Source organism: Schistocerca cancellata, chromosome 11 (assembly GCF_023864275.1).
Source record: "Schistocerca cancellata isolate TAMUIC-IGC-003103 chromosome 11, iqSchCanc2.1, whole genome shotgun sequence".
NCBI lineage: Eukaryota > Metazoa > Arthropoda > Insecta > Orthoptera > Acrididae > Schistocerca > Schistocerca cancellata.
The window spans coordinates 53,146,102-53,168,862 of NC_064636.1; the positions used below are offsets into that span (position 1 = coordinate 53,146,102).

At 40.1% G+C, this 22,761-nt stretch overlaps 1 protein-coding gene across 2 annotated transcripts in view; it reads right to left on the bottom strand.

Annotated features, from left to right (window-relative positions):
• Positions 1-2,682: 2,682 nt before the first annotated feature.
• LOC126108470 (exosome component 10) overlaps positions 2,683-22,761 on the bottom strand; it is a 219,304-nt gene continuing 199,225 nt past the window's right edge. Inside the window, exons 16-18 of one of the 2 annotated variants that reach the window (XM_049913717.1) lie at positions 20,765-20,940; positions 12,656-12,943; positions 2,683-2,891 (exon numbers count right to left, since the gene is read on the bottom strand). In XM_049913717.1, the coding sequence (XP_049769674.1) occupies positions 2,817-2,891; positions 12,656-12,943; positions 20,765-20,940 (539 nt within the window). In that variant the 3' untranslated portion in view covers positions 2,683-2,816. Of the gene's footprint in view, positions 2,892-12,655; positions 12,944-20,764; positions 20,944-22,761 lie in introns of both variants that reach the window. The other variant, XM_049913716.1, reaches the window with a different exon arrangement.

Genomic DNA, 22,761 nt, shown 5'->3' on the forward strand with positions numbered 1-22,761 from the left:
TGCGAATATCCAGCTGGACTCCCAAATATCCAAGATGTCAACAGATCGCCGGGAAAGCGTGAAGAATTACAAGACTTAACATTGTTTGCTTGCTTAAGAATTATTCCCATCTACCTGATTAGCAACAACTTTTGAAGTGTATTTGCATTCAGAAACATCTTCAGAATTTTTATCTGAGTTGTAGGTGTCCATATCATCCTGAAATTTGTATAAATCATCCCTGAAAAACATTTTTCTGGCACAAACTCTGCACAAGTTACTACTACTGGCAGCCATGTTTTTGGCACTTACCACTCTTTATATGCACATCCTGACAGGAGTGTGAATCTGAAATTACAGACAGGGCTACCATTTCTTAGTTTATCATGGAGCCATAAACTAATGTGAATAAAGCACACCCTGTACCATGTTTAGATGCAATTATTCTGTTTCTCATAGAGTGTCTATTTGATGCTGTTTACAGCTTAAGTATTCATTTTATTGCATATGCATAAATTGTTCTACAAATTAGTAGCAATTTTCAAGGAGGTATAATTTCTATGTGACACTTTCCTTCTCCAAGACAAGTTATCCTGGAATGTGATGCCATGAGACATTTGTGAATGGAGATAAGCAAAGTAAGTCAACGTCTTGATTTCACATGCTGCCACTGAAACTTTACACTATTGTACTTCAACATGGTTTAATTACCAGTAATGAGCAGAAACTCATTCTAAAGTAATATAGTCAAAGGTTTTCCATGAATAAAGTGTAAGTAAGTTATAAAGTGTGATACGTTTCTTAATCTTTATAAGTGGTAGGAATCTCTTTCTAATTGTCAGCAATTTCTTTTAATAACCTATTAGTAATAACATTACACTGTTAACTTGGTGATACAAAAGTGGTGTAATTTAGAGTATGGACTTGCTGAGGATTAGATTACTTTGAAGGCATGAGTTAATAAAAGGCACTGAGACTTCAGCAAAATGTTCATAAACTTTTATTCTGGTCACTAATTATAAATTTACCATGAAATAGCTTCAGAAGATTTATTTGTGCCATAAAGTATACTATTATTGACCCTAAAGCAATGTTACATTTAAACACAAAACAGTCTGTTTGCTGGCATAAAGCCTGGTTACAAACATCACTAATGAGCAAACATTACAATTTGTAACCATCATGAAAAGTCACTGAAAGATCCTCTATGTAAATTATGCCAGAAGCACATGTCATTCAGCATGTCTTGAAAATCCCATCCCATCTTTGGAGATGTGGAAGATGCTAAGTTATACTTTTTTTTTTTTATTTTGTCAGGACTTCATTTCTGAGATTTTGTATTGCACTTACAACAAAGCAGGTTGATTCCATCCAGCAAGCATTTTGCACTGCTGCACGTGAAATGTCTTAATATAATTCCATCGTGCACAGAAGAATTCCTCATTTTTCCGCATTTTACAGTTAACTATTCCTGAGGGCAAAGTCTACAGCTTCCCTTTTGGCCCATATTCTGGCCAGTGACCAAAACTGTCATGTCATATATTATTCCCTGGCACAGAAGCATCTGTTTAATATTTCTTCTGGTCTTGTTGTCCATCCTATACTAATGTCCAGGCTTCCTCTTTCCAGAAAAGGTAACATAGGTAAGATTTTGCTTACACATTTGCATACCAACTCACGTTCAATACTTCCTCTTTCCATTTACAAGCAGTTTTCATTGCACAATAACAGCAGCACCTCAAAATCAAAAGAAACTGCTCCACTGGTAATTGATGTTCACATAAATTTGCACAACTTCTGCTTACGGTGCACACTATTCAGAAACTTGTCACAGAGACAACAGAATATCATTGTATATGACAGCTTAAATGTTACTTTCAAGCACCATTACCCAGCATACGACAGAATTTGAAACATGTTGCAGAAAACAGTGTGCAATTTTGATGTTTCTTGACAGCAATACTACCAAAGAAAAGATTAAAGAGTTTGAACTGTAAACCTGCTGTGGACCACATCAATTAAAATAGCACACTTTAGACAGTCACATTTCCTCCAGATATAACAGAGGTGCAGCTACCAGAGGTGTATTAGCAGAGGTAAATACGGTTATGCTATACATCTTTGTGGAAACTCAAAGAAATCATCACAGTCCTGGTGAGGGTGCAGTGGTATATGTCAAGAAATGCACAGACACTGTGGCACTGGCTTCTTACGTATGAAAGCAACTTCTCTACAAGAATCTAAACAAAACTGGTACTGTACACACAGATAAAGATAAAGATAAAGTAAGTAGTGCTGTTGTTGAACAGGCTGGCTCGTACAGGGAAGTGTGGAGGCTCAAGGCTCTACCTGGCCATCCTGATTAACATTTTCTGTGACTTCCTCAAACTACTTCACAGAGGTTCCCACAATGAAGACACAACCAACTACCTGTCCCACCTTTGTCAAAGTAGAGCTGTAAGTATGTAAATGTCTATATATATGTGAATTATCATGACATGTCCACTATCCTCACAAAATTGACCTCCTTATGAACAAAAACAACAACAGCAGCAGTTACTACTACTACTACTACTACTACCACCACCACCAACACCACCACCCCTGCCGCCGCCGCCACTACATCTGTTTACCATAGGTTCCCCCCAGGAATTTTCAGCACTGTGTTCCATGTCACAGTTGAACCAGTAATTAAAGAAGTTCACAGAGCACTCACTTTTGAGAGGAAAAGTTAATTTTCCTCCAAACTTTTATTAAAAAACACATCAATACAACAATGGATAAATGCTTCCTCTTTCCAGTCTGTACAGAGTATGCATACGTCAGTCGCCCCAGACTCAGAGCAGCTTCTTGGCGAACGTGATGCTCTTCTGGTTCATCTTGCCGGCAAACATGGCTTTCCCTTTCTTGCCCTGCAATGTAAACACCGCATTTTGTATTCACAATGCTATTCAGTTTCCACGTGCTCTGTAAACGATATTTTTTAGTAACATCATCTTTAAACAACATACAAATTATTTACTATTTGACTTGCGTTTGGGAGTAGCTCTTGAACAGCAATCTGACAGAAGATACAGGAGGGATGTTCAATAAGTAAGTTTTCCCTATTTTATAAAAACTTCATACTAACTGGCAGCACACTGACAAGGTACTGTGGTATGCATTGTAAGCCAATGTGTATATTTTCAACGTATACTGGTCAAACTCACCAGCACTCACAAGACGTGTACAGTTCATTTTACAGAGAAATAAAACAAGGGAAACTAACTTATTGGGCAACACTTGTAATAAGCAAATTTGGATGCTTATATTCACATTATTCATATCAGACAGTAAAAGGAAATAATAAAAATAAGTATTCTTTACTGCGAGACTAATAGTAACTAAATAGCATTCATGAATACTGCCTAGCACCTGTCAGTATTCTTTTGTGAGGGGGAAACCAAAACAACATACACAGAAAATGAAAAATTAAAAAAGAAAAGAAAAATGTGATACTTAACCACCTAACACACACTAATAATACATAAATTAATATTCAAAAACATAACTGCAAAAACAGAGGTGCTTTACATGGTTATAATTTATTATTTGACAAGACAACTGTGACTGTAACAATGTAAGTTATTTCATTATATTTTCTATCACATTCCTGTCTACAAGCAAGTCCCAGACACCTGTTAAATAATAAATAATTAATACATAGGTTATATATGTTATTAAAACAAATAAAAATACAACAGGTGGTTTCACATCTAATACAGTATCATATGATTGGAAAGCATTATGAAATAAATATTGCAAACAGTATTATATGTACTGTAAGAAAAGCATACTTTATATCAGAGTATCACAAACAGAGTGACAAAGATCATAGTCCGCTACATTTATATTGAGGGCATTGGCAGCTACGAACATGGGAGAAGGAGAACAAAAGGGGGAAGTGACTAAAGACAAGTAATGAGATGGGGCTGTGACTGGGAGGATTTGCTTCACTGTCTGAAATGAGGGAACTGGCTTTCCATGTCAAGTGTTTAAGGGAAAAGTTATGAGGGAGTCATTGCATGTCATACCAACACAGTGATTTCACTCTCCATCTGAGATTTTGATAAAACTTGGCAGATATGTTGTCTACATACAGATTAAGAGAAGTACCCAATTTTATTAAAATATCTTGATCCATTATGAAAATATGGCAATGTGAAGTTGCAAAAAAAAAAAATCACCAAAAAATACCGCAATCCCATAATTTCAAACTGTTGTAGGAACTCTCCTAATTAATCTAAAATGAAAGGAAGAGATGTCAATTTGTAGCATTTTCCATAGGCTTTCATATGATACACAACATGGTTTTAAACTGAAAACTGTTCTTCAAATTTAAATTTTTAATTTATCAAAAAGCAAATCATCAACATGTTTCAAAAAATTATGTTAAGATACTTTACATTATTTGTTAAGATACTTTACATTATTTCTAACTGATTCTCTGAGCATGAAAATGGGACTGCCACGGGTTCATATCTTTATAAAATTTCAAAAATACGAAAAATGAGACTTCTCTAAAATTTATACATTTAAGTGGAAATAATCGTAATTTTATGCTTAATATATATGTATGCACACATTCAAATTTATCGTTGTCTATTATTTCCAACATCACTTGTGAAACATAGTACAAACAGTGTGTGTATTAAGACTTTACTTATTTTTAAAAACTTCATTTGTTTTTACAGTATTATCGATAGGATTTTGACATATTCTTCCTGCTTGTGTCATTGTATTTACTTTACAGATACCCATTGAGTATCAGGTTTTGTAGGATATGGAGGAGGAGGAGGAGGAGGAGATTAGTGTTTTAACGTCCTGTCGACAACGAGGTCATTAGAGATGGAGCACAAGCTCGGACTAGGGAAGGAGAGGGAAGGAAATGGCCAAGCCCTTTAAAAGTAACCATCCCGGCATTTGCCTGAAGTGATCTAGGGAATCACGGAAAACTTGAGTCAGGATGGCCAGACGTGGGATTGAACCATTGTCCTCCCGAACGCGAGTACAGTGTGCTAATCACTGCGCCACCATGCTCGGTGTGTAGGATACGCATAAGAGTGTGATGGGCTAGCTCGGCGAAGGTAAGTAGCTTTAATTTTATCAAGACTTTCCTCTTTTATTAAATTGTTACCTAGCCAACATTTCTTGTCATAGACGGCAGTAATGTATACACAAACATCTCTCAGAGACAGTTTTTCTGGAGATTTTGACTTCAAACAGTATATTATGTTGTATCTGAAGAATATTTTTGATGTACTCCATGCTACACATACAGAGGTGTGGAGTCTCTCTGTCCCTTTGAAGGTAACAGACAGACTTATATGAGCTCTTCTAAAAATCTTTCAGTTTCAATATACTCTTCTTGTGCTGAAACTGCCCAATCAAAAGTTGCTGTGGAATAAGAATTTGGTTCATACAAATTCTGCAGACTTCCTTTTGTTGCTAATCTCTTAACAGTGCAGCCAACATGGTCGCAAGGTCATTTTCCATTAGTAGAGGCAAAAAGGCCATTTTGTTTTGGTGCCAAAATCTTTTTTGTGGAAACATAAGCTTACAAAATTCTTTTTATTTGTGTACTGCACTGCACTGCCATCCCAAAGGTAGTATACCTTCTGTATATCAGTTTGAAATTTTGTTTTTAAAAATTGAATTAGCTTTTTTTTTAAAACAGTAAATTGCTATGGTGTTATGCTCTAGACAGTCAGACATTATGACATGGCTCATACACTTTGTTTCTTTCTCCCCTTTGTAATACACTACAAAGGGGAATACTGCTGCATCACCACTTAACTCTGGACCTCATCTAAAACGACAAAAGTGTAATTCTCACATAAGTAAGATGTAACAACATATTCATCCTTATTCAAGTTTTCTTTCACTTGATTTACAAAAGAGCTTTGCTGCCCAGGTAGAAAATCACAGAGCATCAATGTGGTAAATTTTTCCGAAAATAACTCAACAAACTCCAATGAGGTCCTCTGCATAGTTTTAAATTACATCTATCTACTGAAACCCACTGTCAAAAAGTGTTATTTTCAACCATATTATCATCAAATGCATTTTGAAGTGCACTTTATATTTGGTTGCTTCCTGGGTAAGAACTAGTTTCTCATCATATAGTGTATCGATTCTGGATTGCACAGCACTTTTGCCAAAGAGTGTTTGTAAAATCCCAAGTCTCCTTTGGGTAACATACCGAGCTTAGCAATATCTATCATGAATAGTTAGAATAAAAAAATCAGATTTTTCATCCCAATTAATACTTTTTATAAATACTCCTAAATTTTAATAATTATCTCTGTAAGATTATTAAAAAATATATATTTTTAGTAGTTCCAATAAAATGATGATCTATCATAGTCACTAGTTACATTTCAAACATTAAAAAAAATTTTATGAAAAGATGGGTATTTATTTATGGGTAAGTTGTGTATATTTCCACTTTAGTTTATAAATTTTACAAAAATCTCACTTTTTATATATTTTTGAAATTTTGTAAAGGCGTAAACCCTTGAGAGCCTTGGGAGAGCCAGCCGTGACAAAATTCTTTCATCTGGCAAGATGTACGAGAGAGGTGAAATACCCTCAAACTTCAAGCATAATGTAGTAAGTCGAAAACCAAAGTGACCAGGTGTTGACAGGAGTGAAAATTACAAAACTATCAGTTTAATAAGTCACGGTTGCAAAATATTAACACGAATTCTTTACAGAAGAATGTAAAAACTGGTAGAAGCCAACCTTGGGGAAGATCAGATTGGATTCTGGAGAAATGTAGGAACATGCGAGGCAATACTGACCCTACGACTTATCTTAGGAGACTGGTTGAGGAAGGGTAAAAACCTACATTTATACCATTTGTGGACTTACAAAAAGCTTTTGACAATGTTGACTGAAATAGTCTCTCTGAAGTTCTGAAGGTAGCAAGGGTAAAATACAAGGAGCGAAATGCTATTTACAACTTGTACAGAAACTGGACAGCAGTGATAAGAGTTGACAGGCATGAAAGGGAAGCAGTGGTTAAGGAGGGAATGAGCCAGGGCTGTAGCCTATCCCAGATGTTATTTAATTTGTACATTGAGCAAGCAATGAAGGAAACAAAAGAAAATTTTGGAGTAGGAATTAAAGTCCAGGGAGAAGAAATAAAAACTTGGAGGTTTGCCGATGCCATCGTAATTCTGTCAGAGGCAGCAAAGAACTTGGAAGAGCAGCTGAACGGAATGGACAGTGTTTTGAAAGCAGAATATAAGAGGAACGTCAACAAAAGCACAATGAGGATAATGGATTGTAGTCAAATTAAATCAGGTGATGCTGAGGGGATTAGATTAGGAGATGAGACACTTAAAACAGCCGATGAGTTCTACTATTTGCGCAGCAAAGTAACTGATGATGGTAAAAGTAAAGAGGATATAAAACGTAGATGGCAAGGCAAGGAAAGCATTTCTGAAGATTAGAGATTTGTTAACATCAAATATAGATTTAAATGTTAGGAAGTCTTTTCTGAAGATGTTTATTTAGAGTGTAGCCATGTTTGGAAGTTAAATATGGATGATAAACAGTTTCAACAAAAAGAGAATAGAAGCTTTCGAAATGTGGTGCTACAGAATAATAGTGAATAATAGATTGGTTGATCATGTAACTAATGAGGAGGTACTGAATAGAATTGGGGAGACAAGGAAATTATGGCAAAACTTGGACAAAAGAAGAGACACATTCTGAGACATCAAGGGCTCACCCACTTATTATTGGAGGGAAGTGTGGGGGGTAAAAATCGTAGAGGGAGACCGAGAGATGAATACACTAAGCAGATTCAGAAGGATGTAGGTTGCATCAGTTATTCAGACATGAAGAGGCTCACACAGGATAGGGTAGCAAGGAATGCCGCATCAAACCAGTCTTCAGACTGAGGACAACAACAACAATTTTACACTTAGGGAATTAGTTAGCAATAATGTGAAGGGTTGGATATAATTTTTTTTAAATAAATTTCTCCTCAATCCATATTGTATTGTACACCACAGGAAAGCTTATGGAAAATGCTGCAATATGGAACATCTCCCATTATTTTAGCTTATTAGGAGAGTCGCTAGAAGAATTTGAAATTAAGGCAGTGAAGCATTTTTGGTGATTTCTGAAAACTTTAGATTGACATATTTTCAAGATGGGTCATCATATTTTAAGAAAATTGAGTATTTTTCCTTATCTATTTGTAGGCTACATCTCTGCAGAGTTTCATCAAAACCTAATGTGACGACTTGAAATTCGTACTAAAACTGTGTTTTTTTGAGGTGGAACATCCTGATGATGACAGGAGGAAGTGCTTCAGCTTCACATTAAACAAAACAGGTAGGACACCAAATTGTGTGCAGAATGCAGGGCAGCTCATTCCAGAAGCAGGTGTCAGTGCCAGAGGATAATTCACGATCGTTTCTCTTTTACGGGTGGGTACACCTACATCTACATCTACATCCATACTCCGCAAGCCACCTGACGGTGTGTGGCAGAGGGTACCTTGAGTAACTCTATCGGTTCTCCCTTCTATTCCACTCTCGTATTGTTCGTGGAAAGAAGGATTGTCAGTATGCCTCTGTGTAGGCTCTAATTTCTCTGATTTTATCCTCATGGTCTCTTCGCGAGATATACGTAGGAGGGAGCAATATACTGCTTGACTCCTCGGTGAAGGTATGTTCTCGAAACTTCAACAAAAGCCTGTACCGAGCTACTGAGAGTCTTCCACTGGAGTTTATCTATCATCTCCGTAACGCTTTTGCGATTACTAAATGATCCTGTAATGAAGCGCGCTCCTCTCCGTTGGATCTTCTCTATCTCTTCTATGAACCCTATCTGGTACGGATCCCACACTGCTGAGCAGTATTCGAGCAATGGGCGAACAAGCGTACTGTGACCTACTTCCTTTGTTTTCGGATTGCATTTCCTTAGGATTCTTCCAATGAATCTCAGTCTGGCATCTGCTTTACCGACGATCAACTTTATATGTTCATTCCACTTTAAATCACTCCTAATGCAAACTCCCAGATAATTTATGGAATTAACTGCTTCCAGTTGCTGACCTGCTATTTTGTAGCTAAATGATAAGGGATCTTTCTTTCTGTGTATTCGCAGCACATTACACTTGTCTACATTGAGATTCAATTGCCATTCCCTGCACCATCCGTCAATTCATTGCAGATCCTCCTACTTTTCAGTACAACTTTCCATTGTTACAACCTCTCAATATACTACAGCATCATCCGCAAAAAGCCTCAGTGAACTTCCGATGTTATCCACAAGGTCATTTATGTATATTGTGAATAGCAAAGGTCCTACGACACTCCCCTGCGGCACACCTGAAATCACTCTTACTTCAGAAGACTTCTCTCCATTGAGAATGACATGCTGCATTCTCTTATCTAGGAACTCTTCAATCCAATCACACAATTGGACTGATAGTCCATATGCTCCTACTTTGTTCATAAAAGACTGTGGGGAACTGTATCAAATGCCTAGCGGAAGTCAAGAAACACGGCATCTACTTGGGAACCCGTGTTTATGGCCCTCTGAGTCTCGTGGACGAATAGTGCGAGCTGGGTTTCACACGATCGTCCTTTTCGAAACCCATGCATATTCCTGCAGAGTAGATTTCTAGCCTCCAGAAAAGTCATTATACTCGAACATAATACGTGTTCCAGAATTCTACAACTGATCGACTTTAGATATAGGTCTACAGTTCTGCACATCTGTTTGAGGTCCCTTCTTGAAAACGGGGATGACCTGTGCCCTTCTCCAGTCTTTTGGAGCGCTACGCTCTTCTAGAGACCTACGGTACACCGCTTCAAGAAGGGGGGCAAGTTCCTTCGCGTACTCTGTGAAAAATCAAACTGGTACCCCATCAGGTCCAGCGGCCTTTCCTCTTTTGAGTGATTTTAATTGTTTCTCTATTCCTCTGTCGTCTATTTTGATATCTGCCATTTTGTCATCTGTGTGACAATCTAGAGAAGGAACAACAGTGCAGTCTTCCTCTGTGAAACAGCTTTGGAAAAAGACATTTAGTATTTCGCCCTTTATTCTGTCATCCTCTGTTTCAGTACCATTTTGGTCACAGAGTGTCTGGACATTTCGTTTTGACCCACCTACTGCTTTGACATAAGCCCAAAATTTCTTTGGATTTTCTGCCAACTAGGATTCTAAACATGAGAGATCACACGTCAAAACTACAACACAGATGCGCTCTGAATAAGTGACGGGAGGTACTGCAGCACTTGCACAGCAGTGAGCCGACAAAGCAGCATTTGGTGGCCACGAGAGTTGTTTGATTGTGGTCAACCAGATGGAGTTTCTTCCGTAGCAACCGAACACGCCGATTGTGGCCTGCCTCCACAAGCCCTGTCACTTCTCAATGAGTTGCAGTTGTGCAAATTTTGATGCACACGTGCAAACAAACTACGGTGTGGTTGATGCCGGTCTGTGAAGCATCCTCAATAGGTGCATCCAGTAGCTCAAACATTGCACTCAGCTACTCCATACATCAGGTACACATCTGCAAGCTCTCCATTTGTATAACATATCACACTCCTCATATTCTGGCTAGCACTCAAATGAGGAAACCCTGGTGTTTTGCTCAGTACTCTCATTGCACAGCACTGCCCAGTGGCAGGTGGTGATGTTTGCGGCCACGAGTTCCTGCACAATTCTCGAGCTCTATGAAGTGCCCCACTCGCTCTAGAAGTATGTTGCAACATTTCCGGGACACCTCGTATCTAAGATTGTGTGTTTGGACTGATATAAAGTTGAATGACTACATAACAGTAATCGCAGTAAGACAGATGACAGACTGAGATTTATTTGAAGAAGCGTCAGGAGTAGTAGTCCACCCGTTAAGGAGTTAGCTAAGAAAATACCAGTTTGATCAACAATCGAACACTGCTAGTCAGTCAGGGATCTGTACCCGACAGGATCGAATGTGGAAATAAATATAAAGAAGAGGAGTACATTTTTTCACGGTTTCTTTTAGTAAGCAAGAAAGTGTGAGAGATCTGCTCATCCAACTTCTGTGGCAGAGAGACAATGTGCATCACAGTGTGGTTTACTGTTACAATGCTGAGAGCATACGTTCCTGGAAGAGTCAACCGATTGTCGCTTCCTCCTAACAAGGGAACCTCCCCATCGCACCCCCCTCAGATTTAGTTATAAGTTGGCACAGTGGATAGGCCTTGAAAAACTGAACACAGATCAATCGAGAAAACAGATAGAAGTTGTGTGGAACTATGAAAAAAATAAGCAAAATATATAAAGTGAGTAGTCCATGTGCAAGATAGGCAACATCAAGGATAGTGTAAGCTCAGGAGCGCCGTGGTCCCATGGTTAGCGTGAGCAGTTGCGGAACGAGAGGTCATTGGTTCAAGTCTTCCCTCGAGTGAAATGTTTAATTTTTTTTTTTATTTTCAGACAATTATCAAAGTTTAGACACTCACATATAATCAACTTCGCTCTCCACAATTCCAGGACATGTTCAGATTTGCTTGGACACATGCATCGATTTGACGGTCTACACCAGGAAAAAATTGAAAATGTTAAAAATATATGTTTTGACAGAGCACAGGGAAAACCGTGCGACTGTGAAACTGTTGCATTCATTTGTTGCAGTTTATGTGACAAACTCTTATGTTTTCATCACATTTTTGGGAGTGATTATCACATCCACATGAAAACCTAAATCGGGCAAGGTAGAAGAATCTTTTTGCCCATTCGCGAAGTGTACAAGTTAAGTGGGTCGACAACATATTCCTGTCATGTGATGCACATGCCGTCATCAGTGTCGTATAGAATATATCAGACATGTTTTCCTGTGGAGGAATCGGTTGACCTATGACCTTGCGATCAAATGTTTTCGGTTCCGATTGGAGAGGCACGTCCTTTCATCTACTAATCGCACGGTTTTGCGGTGCGGTCGCAAAACACAGACACTAAACTTATTACAGTGAACAGAGACATCAATGAACGAACGGACAGATCATAACTTTGCGAAAATAAAGAAAGTAAACTTTTCACTCGAGGGAAGACCTGAACCAAGGACCTCTCGTTGCGCAGCTGCTCACGCTAACCACGATGCTCCTGAGCTCGCACTATCCTTAATGTTGCCTATCTTGCGCATGGACTACTCAGTTTGTATATTTTCCTTTTTTTTTTTTTTTTTTACATATTTCCACACAACTTCTTCCCGTTTTCTCGATTGATCTGTGTTCAGTTTTTCAAGGCCTATCCACTATGCCAACTTATAACTAAATCTGAGGGGGGTGCGATGGGGAGGTTCCCTTGTAAGTACATATTGCAAAGATACCAGGGAGTTAAAATGAGCAAGATCTCAACTCATACAGGGGCTTACTGACAATTGTTTTTCCAGTGTACCATTCATAAATAGAAGTGCACCATTCGCAAATGGAAGAGGAAAGGGGGGAAGTGACAGTGGTGTAGAAACAGCCCTCCACCAAAATCCATAATGTGACTCGCACAGTGCAGATTTGGATTAGGAGCTGGCTACCCTAACTGGAGCAGCGGAGGCAGACAGTAAGAGTGTGACCCCGACCTCTGTACTTCGACATCCCCACTCAGCAGCCAGAAAGGATGGCACACTCACCTTGGCTCTCTTCGAGTTGGCCCCGTCCTTCGCGACGCCTGCACTCTTGCTGCCACCCTTGAAGCGGCTCTGGTAGTCCACCTGGCTGTAGTCGAAGGGTCGGAATGCCGCCCCACTCCTGACCTCGGAAGGGCCGGGAGCCCCCGAGCCGCGACCGCCTCCCCGCCCCCTGCCACTCCCGCGGCCTCGGTTCTGGCCACGGCCTCTGCTGCCGGCCGGACCCGCAGATTCTGACGTGTCGCCCCGCTGGCTGCGAATCGGCTGTGGCTGCTGCTGCTGATGCTGCAACTGTTGAGAACAGCAAGAGAATGGCGAGCTCTGAATGTGGTCTCTGAGAGCTGCCTCCTGTGACAAATCAGTGCAGATTAATATAAGCAGTGCAACATTATGCTTCATAAAATAAGTCACTGTAATAATAATAATAATAATAATAATAATAATAATAATAATGTGGCAAATTAGTATCTTTCTCGGGGCTGTGTACCTGAACCACGGATGTTTAGAGAAAACCAAGTGCAAAGCTGTGAAAGTAACACTGCTCTCTGGATAAATATACCATATTTACTCAAATCTAAGCCTCACTCGAATCTAAGCCGCAACTGAAAAATGAGACTCGAAATCAAGGAAAAAAAATTTCTCGAATCTAAGCCGCATCTGAAATTTGAGACTCGAAATTCAAGGGGAGATAAAAGTTTTAGGCCACATCTCCAAATCCAAACAAAGTTGGTCTATTGTAATACGAGACACAATTTAGGTCAAATTAATGACGATACAGCTACAGTAGTTTGGTTCGAGTCGTAAGCTTATCAGTTAAGATTTACCAAGTAGCCATTGCTATGCGTCAGGCGCTCCGTCCATATTTATACGGGTACCCTCCCTTTCTCACGTGCTTCGTCTGGTTTGAATTGAGTGCTTATTTTTCTTTTATCTGATAAGTGCTATTTTCTTTGTTATAGGTGTTTACGTCACTCTAAGTTGAAAATGCATTACTGTACTGTGTCATGCATTGTTTGTCACATTCTGATAGTACATGTTTACGGCCTGTCACCACTCGCGGCATGGCTTGCTTTTGTGCGCGCTACTGCCGCTTACAACTAAAAAAAGAGAGAGAGAGAGAGAGAGAGAGAGAGAGAGAGAGAGAGGAACTGTCTCATTAGCGAAACAATGGTGCGTAGGTTACAGTACGCTTGTTCGCCCACTGCTTGAATACTGCTCAGCAGTGTGGGATCCGTACCAGATAGGGTTGATAGAAGATATAGAGAAGATCCAACAGAGAGCAGCGCGCTTCGTTACAGGATCATTTAGTAATCGCGAAAGCATTACAGAGATGATAGATAAACTCCAGTGGAAGACTCTGCAGGAGAGATGCTCAGTAGCTCGGTACGGGCTTTTGTTAAAGTTTCGAGAACATACCTTCACCGAAGAGTCAAGCAGTATATTGCTCCCTCCTACGTATATCTCGCGAAGAGACCATGAGGATAAAATCAGAGAGATTAGAGCCCACACAGAGGCATACTGACAATCCTTCTTTCCACGAACAATACGAGACTGGAATAGAAGGGAGAACCGATAGAGGTACTCAAGGTACCCTCCGCCACACACCGTCAGGTGGCTTGCGGAGTATGGATGTAGATGTAGATGTAGAATGGCAAAAGACTGCTATTTGTTGTTACTTATACTGCTGCTTTCTTTGATAATGGTCAACAAGAACCAAATAATAGACTGAGTATGATATATGTTCTGAACAAGAGTTTAGCGAAAATTTATCTCTGTTTGAAAATCTTTGCAGATGCCCCTTTAGTACATTACATTCTGCACAGAAATTAAGAGTCATCTTAGATTTAAAAATCTAGTCAATTGCCGTGCTTCATTTCTGACTGTATCACTTTTAGGCATAAGAATAATACGAATATAAACATGACATGATATGTATATTCTTCCGTGTTTGCTGTTGTCTCACTCTAGTTTCGTAGTTTATTAGGCAGGCAGGATTTAAATGAGATAGCAGCAAACACGAAACAATACATGGCGAAATGTTTATATTCGTATTATTCTTATGGTGAAGAGAATACTGCATGTGATTCACAATTCATAAAAGTTCCTATTAGCAACCATCCCTTCTCACAGGTAGGAAAAAATTCAGAACGTAGAGTTGGCCATATTGACAAACATCCCAAACAGTCTTGCCAGTCGGATTTTCATAGTACATTGAAATGCTGCTACATTCGAAGATGAACAATACGGAATTTCTATTTACTTCGTTGGATAATATATGAAAATGCAGTGGTCGAAACTCGGGGCAGAGAGAAAAGCTCGTCTTCCACTTGCCTACAAAGCACGCCTGTGTAGTGCTACATATATTCGACGGCAGAAGTTAGTTGTGGCGGCACCTACCAACATTTTTCAGAACTTCCGCTTGCTTTGCACTTGATTCTAAGCCGCAGGCGGTTTTTTGGATTACAAAAACCAGAAAAAAATGCGGCTTAGATTCGAGTAAATACAGTAATCTGGCACGTGATAAAGTTGTTCCAATATCACCAAAGACTGGAACTCACAGTATGCGTAACACTCATTCCACATTTAGGGACTCCTGAATACGCTGTTGCACTTATCTCCCCCAGTTTCTGTATTCTATATCGGGGAAATGCGGCGTAAGTAAGTACACAATTCTTCTATACTATTATAAAAATCAGAGAACAAACACAAAACTTTACACCAGGGAATCAGCTAACCTTCTGACTCGTTTCGTTTCTAAAACCACACACGGTTGCCCATAACATCCCTGCTCGCTGGCACTACCGTCAGCTGTTGCGGCCGGTACAGCTCTCTTCTATGTGCTGCAGTTTTGTGTTAAATGGATGCAAGATTGGCAGGCTAAACACAGCAATACCTTAAGGTTCTTGCATCTGATGTGCTCTACCTTTCGCTTAATTTGATAGAAAAACTTGGCTGTGCTTCTCCACACACTGTAGACACTGACGTAGTTCTTCAAACTCAGTAATGTCTTCATCAAGTCATAATGCAACAAATTTATTAGTTCAGATTTCTTGAAAAAATTCACTGCACGCTCCATATTCATTTCACAGATTTAACTGCCTTTTCCATTCTTACAACTCACGGTATACCTAATTTGGGGTAAAGGTGAATACCTGCCCCCGCTCCTTAGTTCTCGTATTCTAAATATTGCTAACAGCCTCTTCTCAATGTGGATAAGTAAACTGAGGACAGGGCACTCTTTTGTCACCGGGGTGAGAAATTGCAGCTAAATATGAATGAAGTGATGTATCACAGTCAGCAGTATAGAATGGAAAAGGCAATGGAAAATCCCTCTGTTCAAGATCTTATGGATAATCCACGTAGAATGCAACCGTGGTAATTGAAATTAGCCCACTGACTTGCTAATATTTTTCCCCCCAGTCACGCCTATATTTACCATTTAAGACTATAGAAATCAGCACATTTTGTCTTACACACTTTTCTCAAAATTATACAATTTTTCTGATAGGAATTCTTTACAAATCATACTTACTATATATTGAAGTGATGACGAGTGAAAATAATACTGTTTTAGAAGTTTTTGTCGGTGTGGTATACCCAAAGAAACACAACCATGTGCTATGCCGCTAGACAATTCTCAATTCATACAGTGAATCACTTCTTTTTTGCTTTGCACACACTACACAATTTCTGGAGGGTGTTTTCAAGGTTGAAATGGGGCACCGGGGGAGGGGGTTAAAGCTAATAAAACCTGAAAATGTTGCTTATAATTCGCAAAATATCGGAAGAAATCAAGTATGTTCTACACCACTACACAGACTGATTTCTTAGCTTCCCAACTGTATACAGCACGTCATGCCATCTCTCAATAGAGATGAATAAAGACTAAGAAGATACAGCTGCTCAGCTCGTCTCAAAGCTGGCCATTTAATAACAGACTTGAAACTTGTGGCCGCCGTGAGCCAGCTATATAAGCCAAAGCGTTAATGATGAACGTCAGTAAAAAAGAAGAAGAGATAAGGGTTAGAAAAGTTTTTCTACAAGCACTTCCCCCATCTCTGTATTTATTTAATGTGTTCACTGAGGAAGCTGTGCTGACCATGAATGAGAAGGTAAAGGAAATAAAAGCCAATGGTCAAAGAATACATTGTATCAGATTTGCTGATGACATCGTAATAGTCGCAGGCATCAAAAAAGAAATGAAAACAATGTTGTAAGCCCTATAACACATTTATATACACACATCAAAAAAAGTTTTGCATCACCTAGGTCCCGAGAGTTCCGGAACATATACAGAAAATTGGAATAGCGATCAACATAAACATCATTTCCGATATTTTTATTGGTCACGAAAACCACACATTGCATGTTGTACCAACATACAGCGAGACCTTCAGAGATGGTTGTCAAGATTGCTGTACACACTGGTACTTCTAATATCCAGAAGCACGTTCTCTTGCATTGATGCATGCCTGTATTCGTCATGGTATACTATCAACAAATTCATCAAAGCACTGTTGGCCCAGATTGTGCCACTCCTCAACGGCGATTCAGCATAGATCCCTCAGAGTGTTTGGTGGTCACGCCGTCCATAAACAGCTCTTTTCAATTTATCCCAGGCATGTTCGATAGACCACTCTAGTTGAGCGATGTTTTTATCCTGAAGGGAGTCATTCACAAGATGTGCATGATGGGGGCGCGAATTGTCGTCCATCAAGACAAATGCCTCACCAATATGCTGCCGATATGGTTGCACTATCGGTCGGAGGACGGCATTCACGTATCGTACAGCTGTTACGGTGCCTTCCATGACCACCAGTGGTGTATGTCGGCCCCACATAATGCCACCCCAAAACAGCAGGGAACCCCCACCTTGCTGCACTCGCTGGACTGTGTGCCTAAGGTGTTCAGCCTGACCAGGCTGCCTCCAAATACGTACGGTCGAAGGCATATGCGACACTAATTGGTGAAGAGAAGATGATGCCAATTCTGAGCAGTCCATTTGGCATGTTGTTTTGTCCATCTGTACTGCGCTGCACAGTGTCGTGGTTGCAAAGATGGAACTCGCCATGGACATCGGGAGTGAAGTTGCGCATCATGCAGCCTATTGCGTAGAGTTTGAGATGAAACACGACGTCCTGTGGCTGCACGAAAAGCATTATTCAATGTAGTGGCACTGCTGTCAGAGTTTCTCCCAGCCATAATCCGTAGGTAGCAGTCATCCACTGCAGCAGTGGCCCTTGGGCGGCCTGAGGAAGGCATCTCATCGACTGTTCCTATCTCTCTGTATCTCCTCCATGTCCGAACATCACTACTTTGGTTCACTTAGAGATGCCTGTTGAGAGCCCTTCCTGGCACAAAGTAACAATGCGGATGCAATTGAACCACGGTACTGACCATCTAGGAATGGTTGAACTGCACACAACACAAGCTGTGTACCTCCTTCCTGGTGGGATGACTGTTAACTGACTGGCTGTCGGATCCACTCCGTCTAATAGGCACAACTCATGCATGGCTGTTTTCATCTTTGGGTGGGCTTAGTGACATCTCTGAACAGTCAAATAGACTGTGTCTGTCATACAATATCCACAGTGAACGTCTATCGTCAGGAGTTCTAGAAACTGGGATTAACAAAACTTTTTTTTTTATGTTTGTACATTCTGCGTTCCAGATATAATGCTCTGAAGTTTCTAGATGCAAACAATTTCCTTGAGTTAGGATAAACTAACTTGCATCCATTTGGTTGTGAATTTACCTGGTTTTCAAATGGCCCTATGTGTACATCAAAGACTTTGTTTAACTCAGCATGCATTAGTTTATATTTTTAATGTGTCTTAAGCAAAACTAAGTTCACAATTTTGAAATGTATTAACTTTATCCTAGAGGAACAGCTTTTTTCTTCTTGCTTAGCCACACTTTTTACACTTCCTAAAGTTCAAAAGTGGAACTACGTTTGAAGGAATAGAGTATAAGATTCGCTGATGACATTGCTATCCTCAGTGAAAGTGAAGAATAATTACAATAGTCTAATGAGTACAGAATATCGACTGAGAGTAAATCGAAGAAAGATGAAAGTAATGAGAAGTAGTGCAAATGAGAAAAATGAGAAACTTAACATCTGGATTGGTGATCACGAAATAGGTGAAGTTAAAGGAAGTGTGCTATCTAGGGAGCCACATAACCCATGACATGTAGAGCAAGGAGGGCATAGAAAGCAGACTAGCACTGGCAAAAAAAGGGAATTCCTGCCAAGAGAAGTCTCACAGAATCAAACATAGGTCTTATTTTGAGGAAGAAATTTCTGGGAATGTAGGTTTGGAGCACAGTATTGTAAGGCAGTGAGATGGACTGTGAGAAACCCGGAACAGAAGAGAATCTGAGCACTTGAGATGTGTTACAGAACGATGTTGAAAATCAGGTGGACTGATAAGGTAAGAAATGAGGAGCTGCTCCGTAGAGTCGGTGACGAAAAGAATATATGGAAAACACTGACAAATTATGTTGTTGTTGTGCTCTTCAGTCCTGAGACTGGTTTGATGCAGCTACCATGCTACTCTATACTGTGCAAGCTTCATCTCCCAGTACCTACTGCAACCTACATCCTTCTCAATCTGCTTAGTGTATTCATCTCTTGGTCTCCCTCTACAATTTTTACCCTCCACGCTGCCCTCCAATACTAAATTGGTGATCCTTTGATGCCTCAGAACATGTCGTACCAACCGATGCCTTCTTCTAGTCAAGTTGTGCCACAAGCTCCTCTTCTCCCCAATTCTATTCAATACCTCCTCATTAGTTATGTGATCTACCCATCTAATCTTCAGCATTCTTCTGTAGCACCACATTTCGAAAGCTTCTATTATCTTCTTGTCTAAACTATTTATTGTCCACTTTTCTCTTCCATACACGGCTACGCTCCATACAAATAATTTCAGAAACTACTTCCTGACACTTAAATCAATACTCAATGTTAACAAATTCCTCTTCTTCAGAAACGCTTTCCTTGCCATTGCCAGTCTACATTTTATATCCTCTCTACTTTGACCATCATCAGTTATTTTGCTCCCCAAATAGCAAAACTCCTTTACTACTTCAAGTGTCTCATTTCCTAATCTAATTACCTCAGCATCACCCGACTTAATTCGACTACATCCCACTATCCTCATGTTGCTTTTGTTGATGTTCATCTTATATCCTCCTTTCATGACACTGTCCATTCCGTTCAACTGCTCTTCCAAGTCCTTTGCTGTCTCTGACAGAATTACAATGTCATCGGCGAACCTCAAAGTTTTTATTTCTTCTCCATGGATTTTAATACCTACCCCGAATTTTTCTTTTGTTTCCTTCACTGCTTGCTCGATATACAGATTGAATAACATCGGGGAGAGGCTACAACCCTTTCTCACTCCCTTCCCAACCACTGCTTCCCTTTCCTGCCCCTCGACTCTTATAACTGCCATCTGGTTTCTGTACAAATTGTAAATAGCCTTTCGCTCGCTGTATTTTACCCCTGCCATCTTTAGAATTTGAAAGAGAGTATTTCAGTCAACATTCACAAAAGCTTTCTCTAAGTCTACAAATGCTAGAAACGTAGGTTTGCCTTTCCTTAATCTTTCTTCTAAGATAAGTCGTAATGTCAGTATTGCCTCATGTGTTCTGAGATCAATTAAGACATCAGGAAATAACTTCCACGGTATTCAGGGGAGCTGTAGAAGATAAAAACTGTAGAAGAAGACAGAGACTGAAATACATCCACCAAATTATTGAGGACGTAGGTTGCAAGTGCTTCTTTGAGGTGAAGAGTTTGGCACAGGAGAGGAATTCATGGCGGGATGCACCAAACCAGTCAGAAGACAGATGACTCAGTGCAGATATAGTTTTATATTCTGGGAGTTCACTGAGTAACATAATTTCATATGATGAAATTCCAGTGAAGGAGTGTTGCACATTGTTCACATTTCTTCAAAAGTGAAAATATGTTCAGTCCAAGTAGGATATTTACGGCTACAACAAGACTGAGAAAGCCGACCATGCATGCCCCCCCCTTTCCCCCCGTCACACACACACACACACACACACACACACACACACACACACACACACTCTCCCTCTCACCTTTCTCTGTTTCGGTGGCGTCGGCTGCAGCTCTTCCTCCAGTGGACCTCCGCCTCCACTTCGTCTGTCACCTCCACCATCCCTCGGGTGCTTCGGACCGGCACCGCTCCTCTGCCTCCGCCCCGTCAGCTCCGGGTCACCTCCACCGCCTCCGTCCGCAATGACCGTCTGCTTCTCTACTGAAACGATGTTATCTCCTGTGAGACAACTACATCTCTGTAACGGCAGGCCAACACAGCAGCAGACACGACTGGAGCAGCACTTTCTCTGGCGCGAACAGCAGGCGAGAGCTAACGGTACACGCCCGTGCTCGGCACGCATTTGTGGGTGCTTGTCCGCGTTCTGCAGCTGGTCAGTCTTTCTGCTGTCGGGGTACAGAACCTGACTGAATTCGGGTATTTTCCCATAAGCATTAGAGGTGCAAAATTTTCTGTACCATCATCATCTATAAATGAGTGACAGTGGCTACAACTAATGTATATAAACACAAATCAATGGCCACATGTATGAACTGCCACCACTTGAGAACGGCTCAACCAATTTGGCTGTTTTGTGTGTGTGTGTGTGTGTGTGTGTGTGTGTGTGTGTGTGTGTGTGTGTGTGTCTTCGTAATTGTCAGGACAAGATTAATGTGAAAGAAAATTTTTGGTAACTTCCTGGAAAAGTCAGAAATCTGGATGATATTTTTGTATGAAAATCTCAATAAAAGAAATGTGATGATGTGATCTACATGTGACGTTCAAAGAATGAAATTTTCACTCTACAGCAGAGTGTGCGCCGATATGAAACTTCCTGGCAGATTAAAACTGTGTGCTGGACCGAGACTCGAACTCGGGACCTTTGCCTTTTGCGGGCAAGTGCTCTACCAACTGAGCTACCTGAGCACGACTCACGCCCCACCTACAGAGCTTTAATTCCGCCAGTGCTTCGTCTCCTACCTTCTAAACTGACAGGAGAGCTTCTGTGAAGTTTAGAAGGTAGGAGACAAAGTAATGGCGGAATTAAAGCTGTAAAGGTAGGGCGTGAGTCGTGCTCGGGTAGCTCAGTTGGTAGAGCACTTGCCCGCGAAAGGCAAAGGTCCCAAGTTCGAGTCTCGGTTCGGCACACAGTTTTAATCTGCCAGGCAGTTTCATGTGACGTTCAGTTTGACCATTCTGCTGTCACACATTTTCATAACAAAAAAAAATTCTGCATTGAATATTGATATTTTGTGAAAAAGAATAACAATTTAAAACGATATTTCAGTGTGTTATTTGTGGTGATCATATCTTTGGTGTGTTATCAAGATTAAACTGCTGTCAGTATATAGCAATTTGGTACCTTGCAAACATTCAACTGATTTCAGTTCATGGTTTATTTCTTTCGAAAAAATGCCACGAGTGAGGTATTGAAATATTGGTTGGCTTACACATGATGCAAGCCAACTACACGATCGTCAAGTCAGTGTGACTGGTGAACAGTGTCGACAGCTTTTGGAGGCAAATCCAACAAGAACTATACAATAAAGCTTTCTGTTAAATCGGCTACGAGAAAGAACATGTTAAGCTGTGCTGTGAAAATGTGCTGTTTAGATTCCCTTTTCACAGTCATTATTAACAGGAAAGATGTGTTTATGGCTAACTTCATAATCCTACCATGTGAAATACTGTGATTAAAGCTACTATCCTCAAACGGACAAAGAAAAAAAATCCTGCATTTTTTCCAGATTTTCTGGTTAAAAATACACTTTTTCCTAGGTGAATATACACTTTTTCCAAGTTAAGTGATAATATTCTTTCCTGAAAACTGTCAAACTTATCAATCCTTTGAATGGTTAAGGCTTTATACACCTTTAGAAAATGAAATCCACACAAAAAATTCCGAAAAGATCTTTGATGTGCAGCAACATGTATACCGCACATTTACGTATTACAAAAGTATAAATTTGAATTCCACCACATACAGCACATTAGTTACCAAAGCATTGAAATCGAGATTGTGATGAGCTTTTGTAAGCC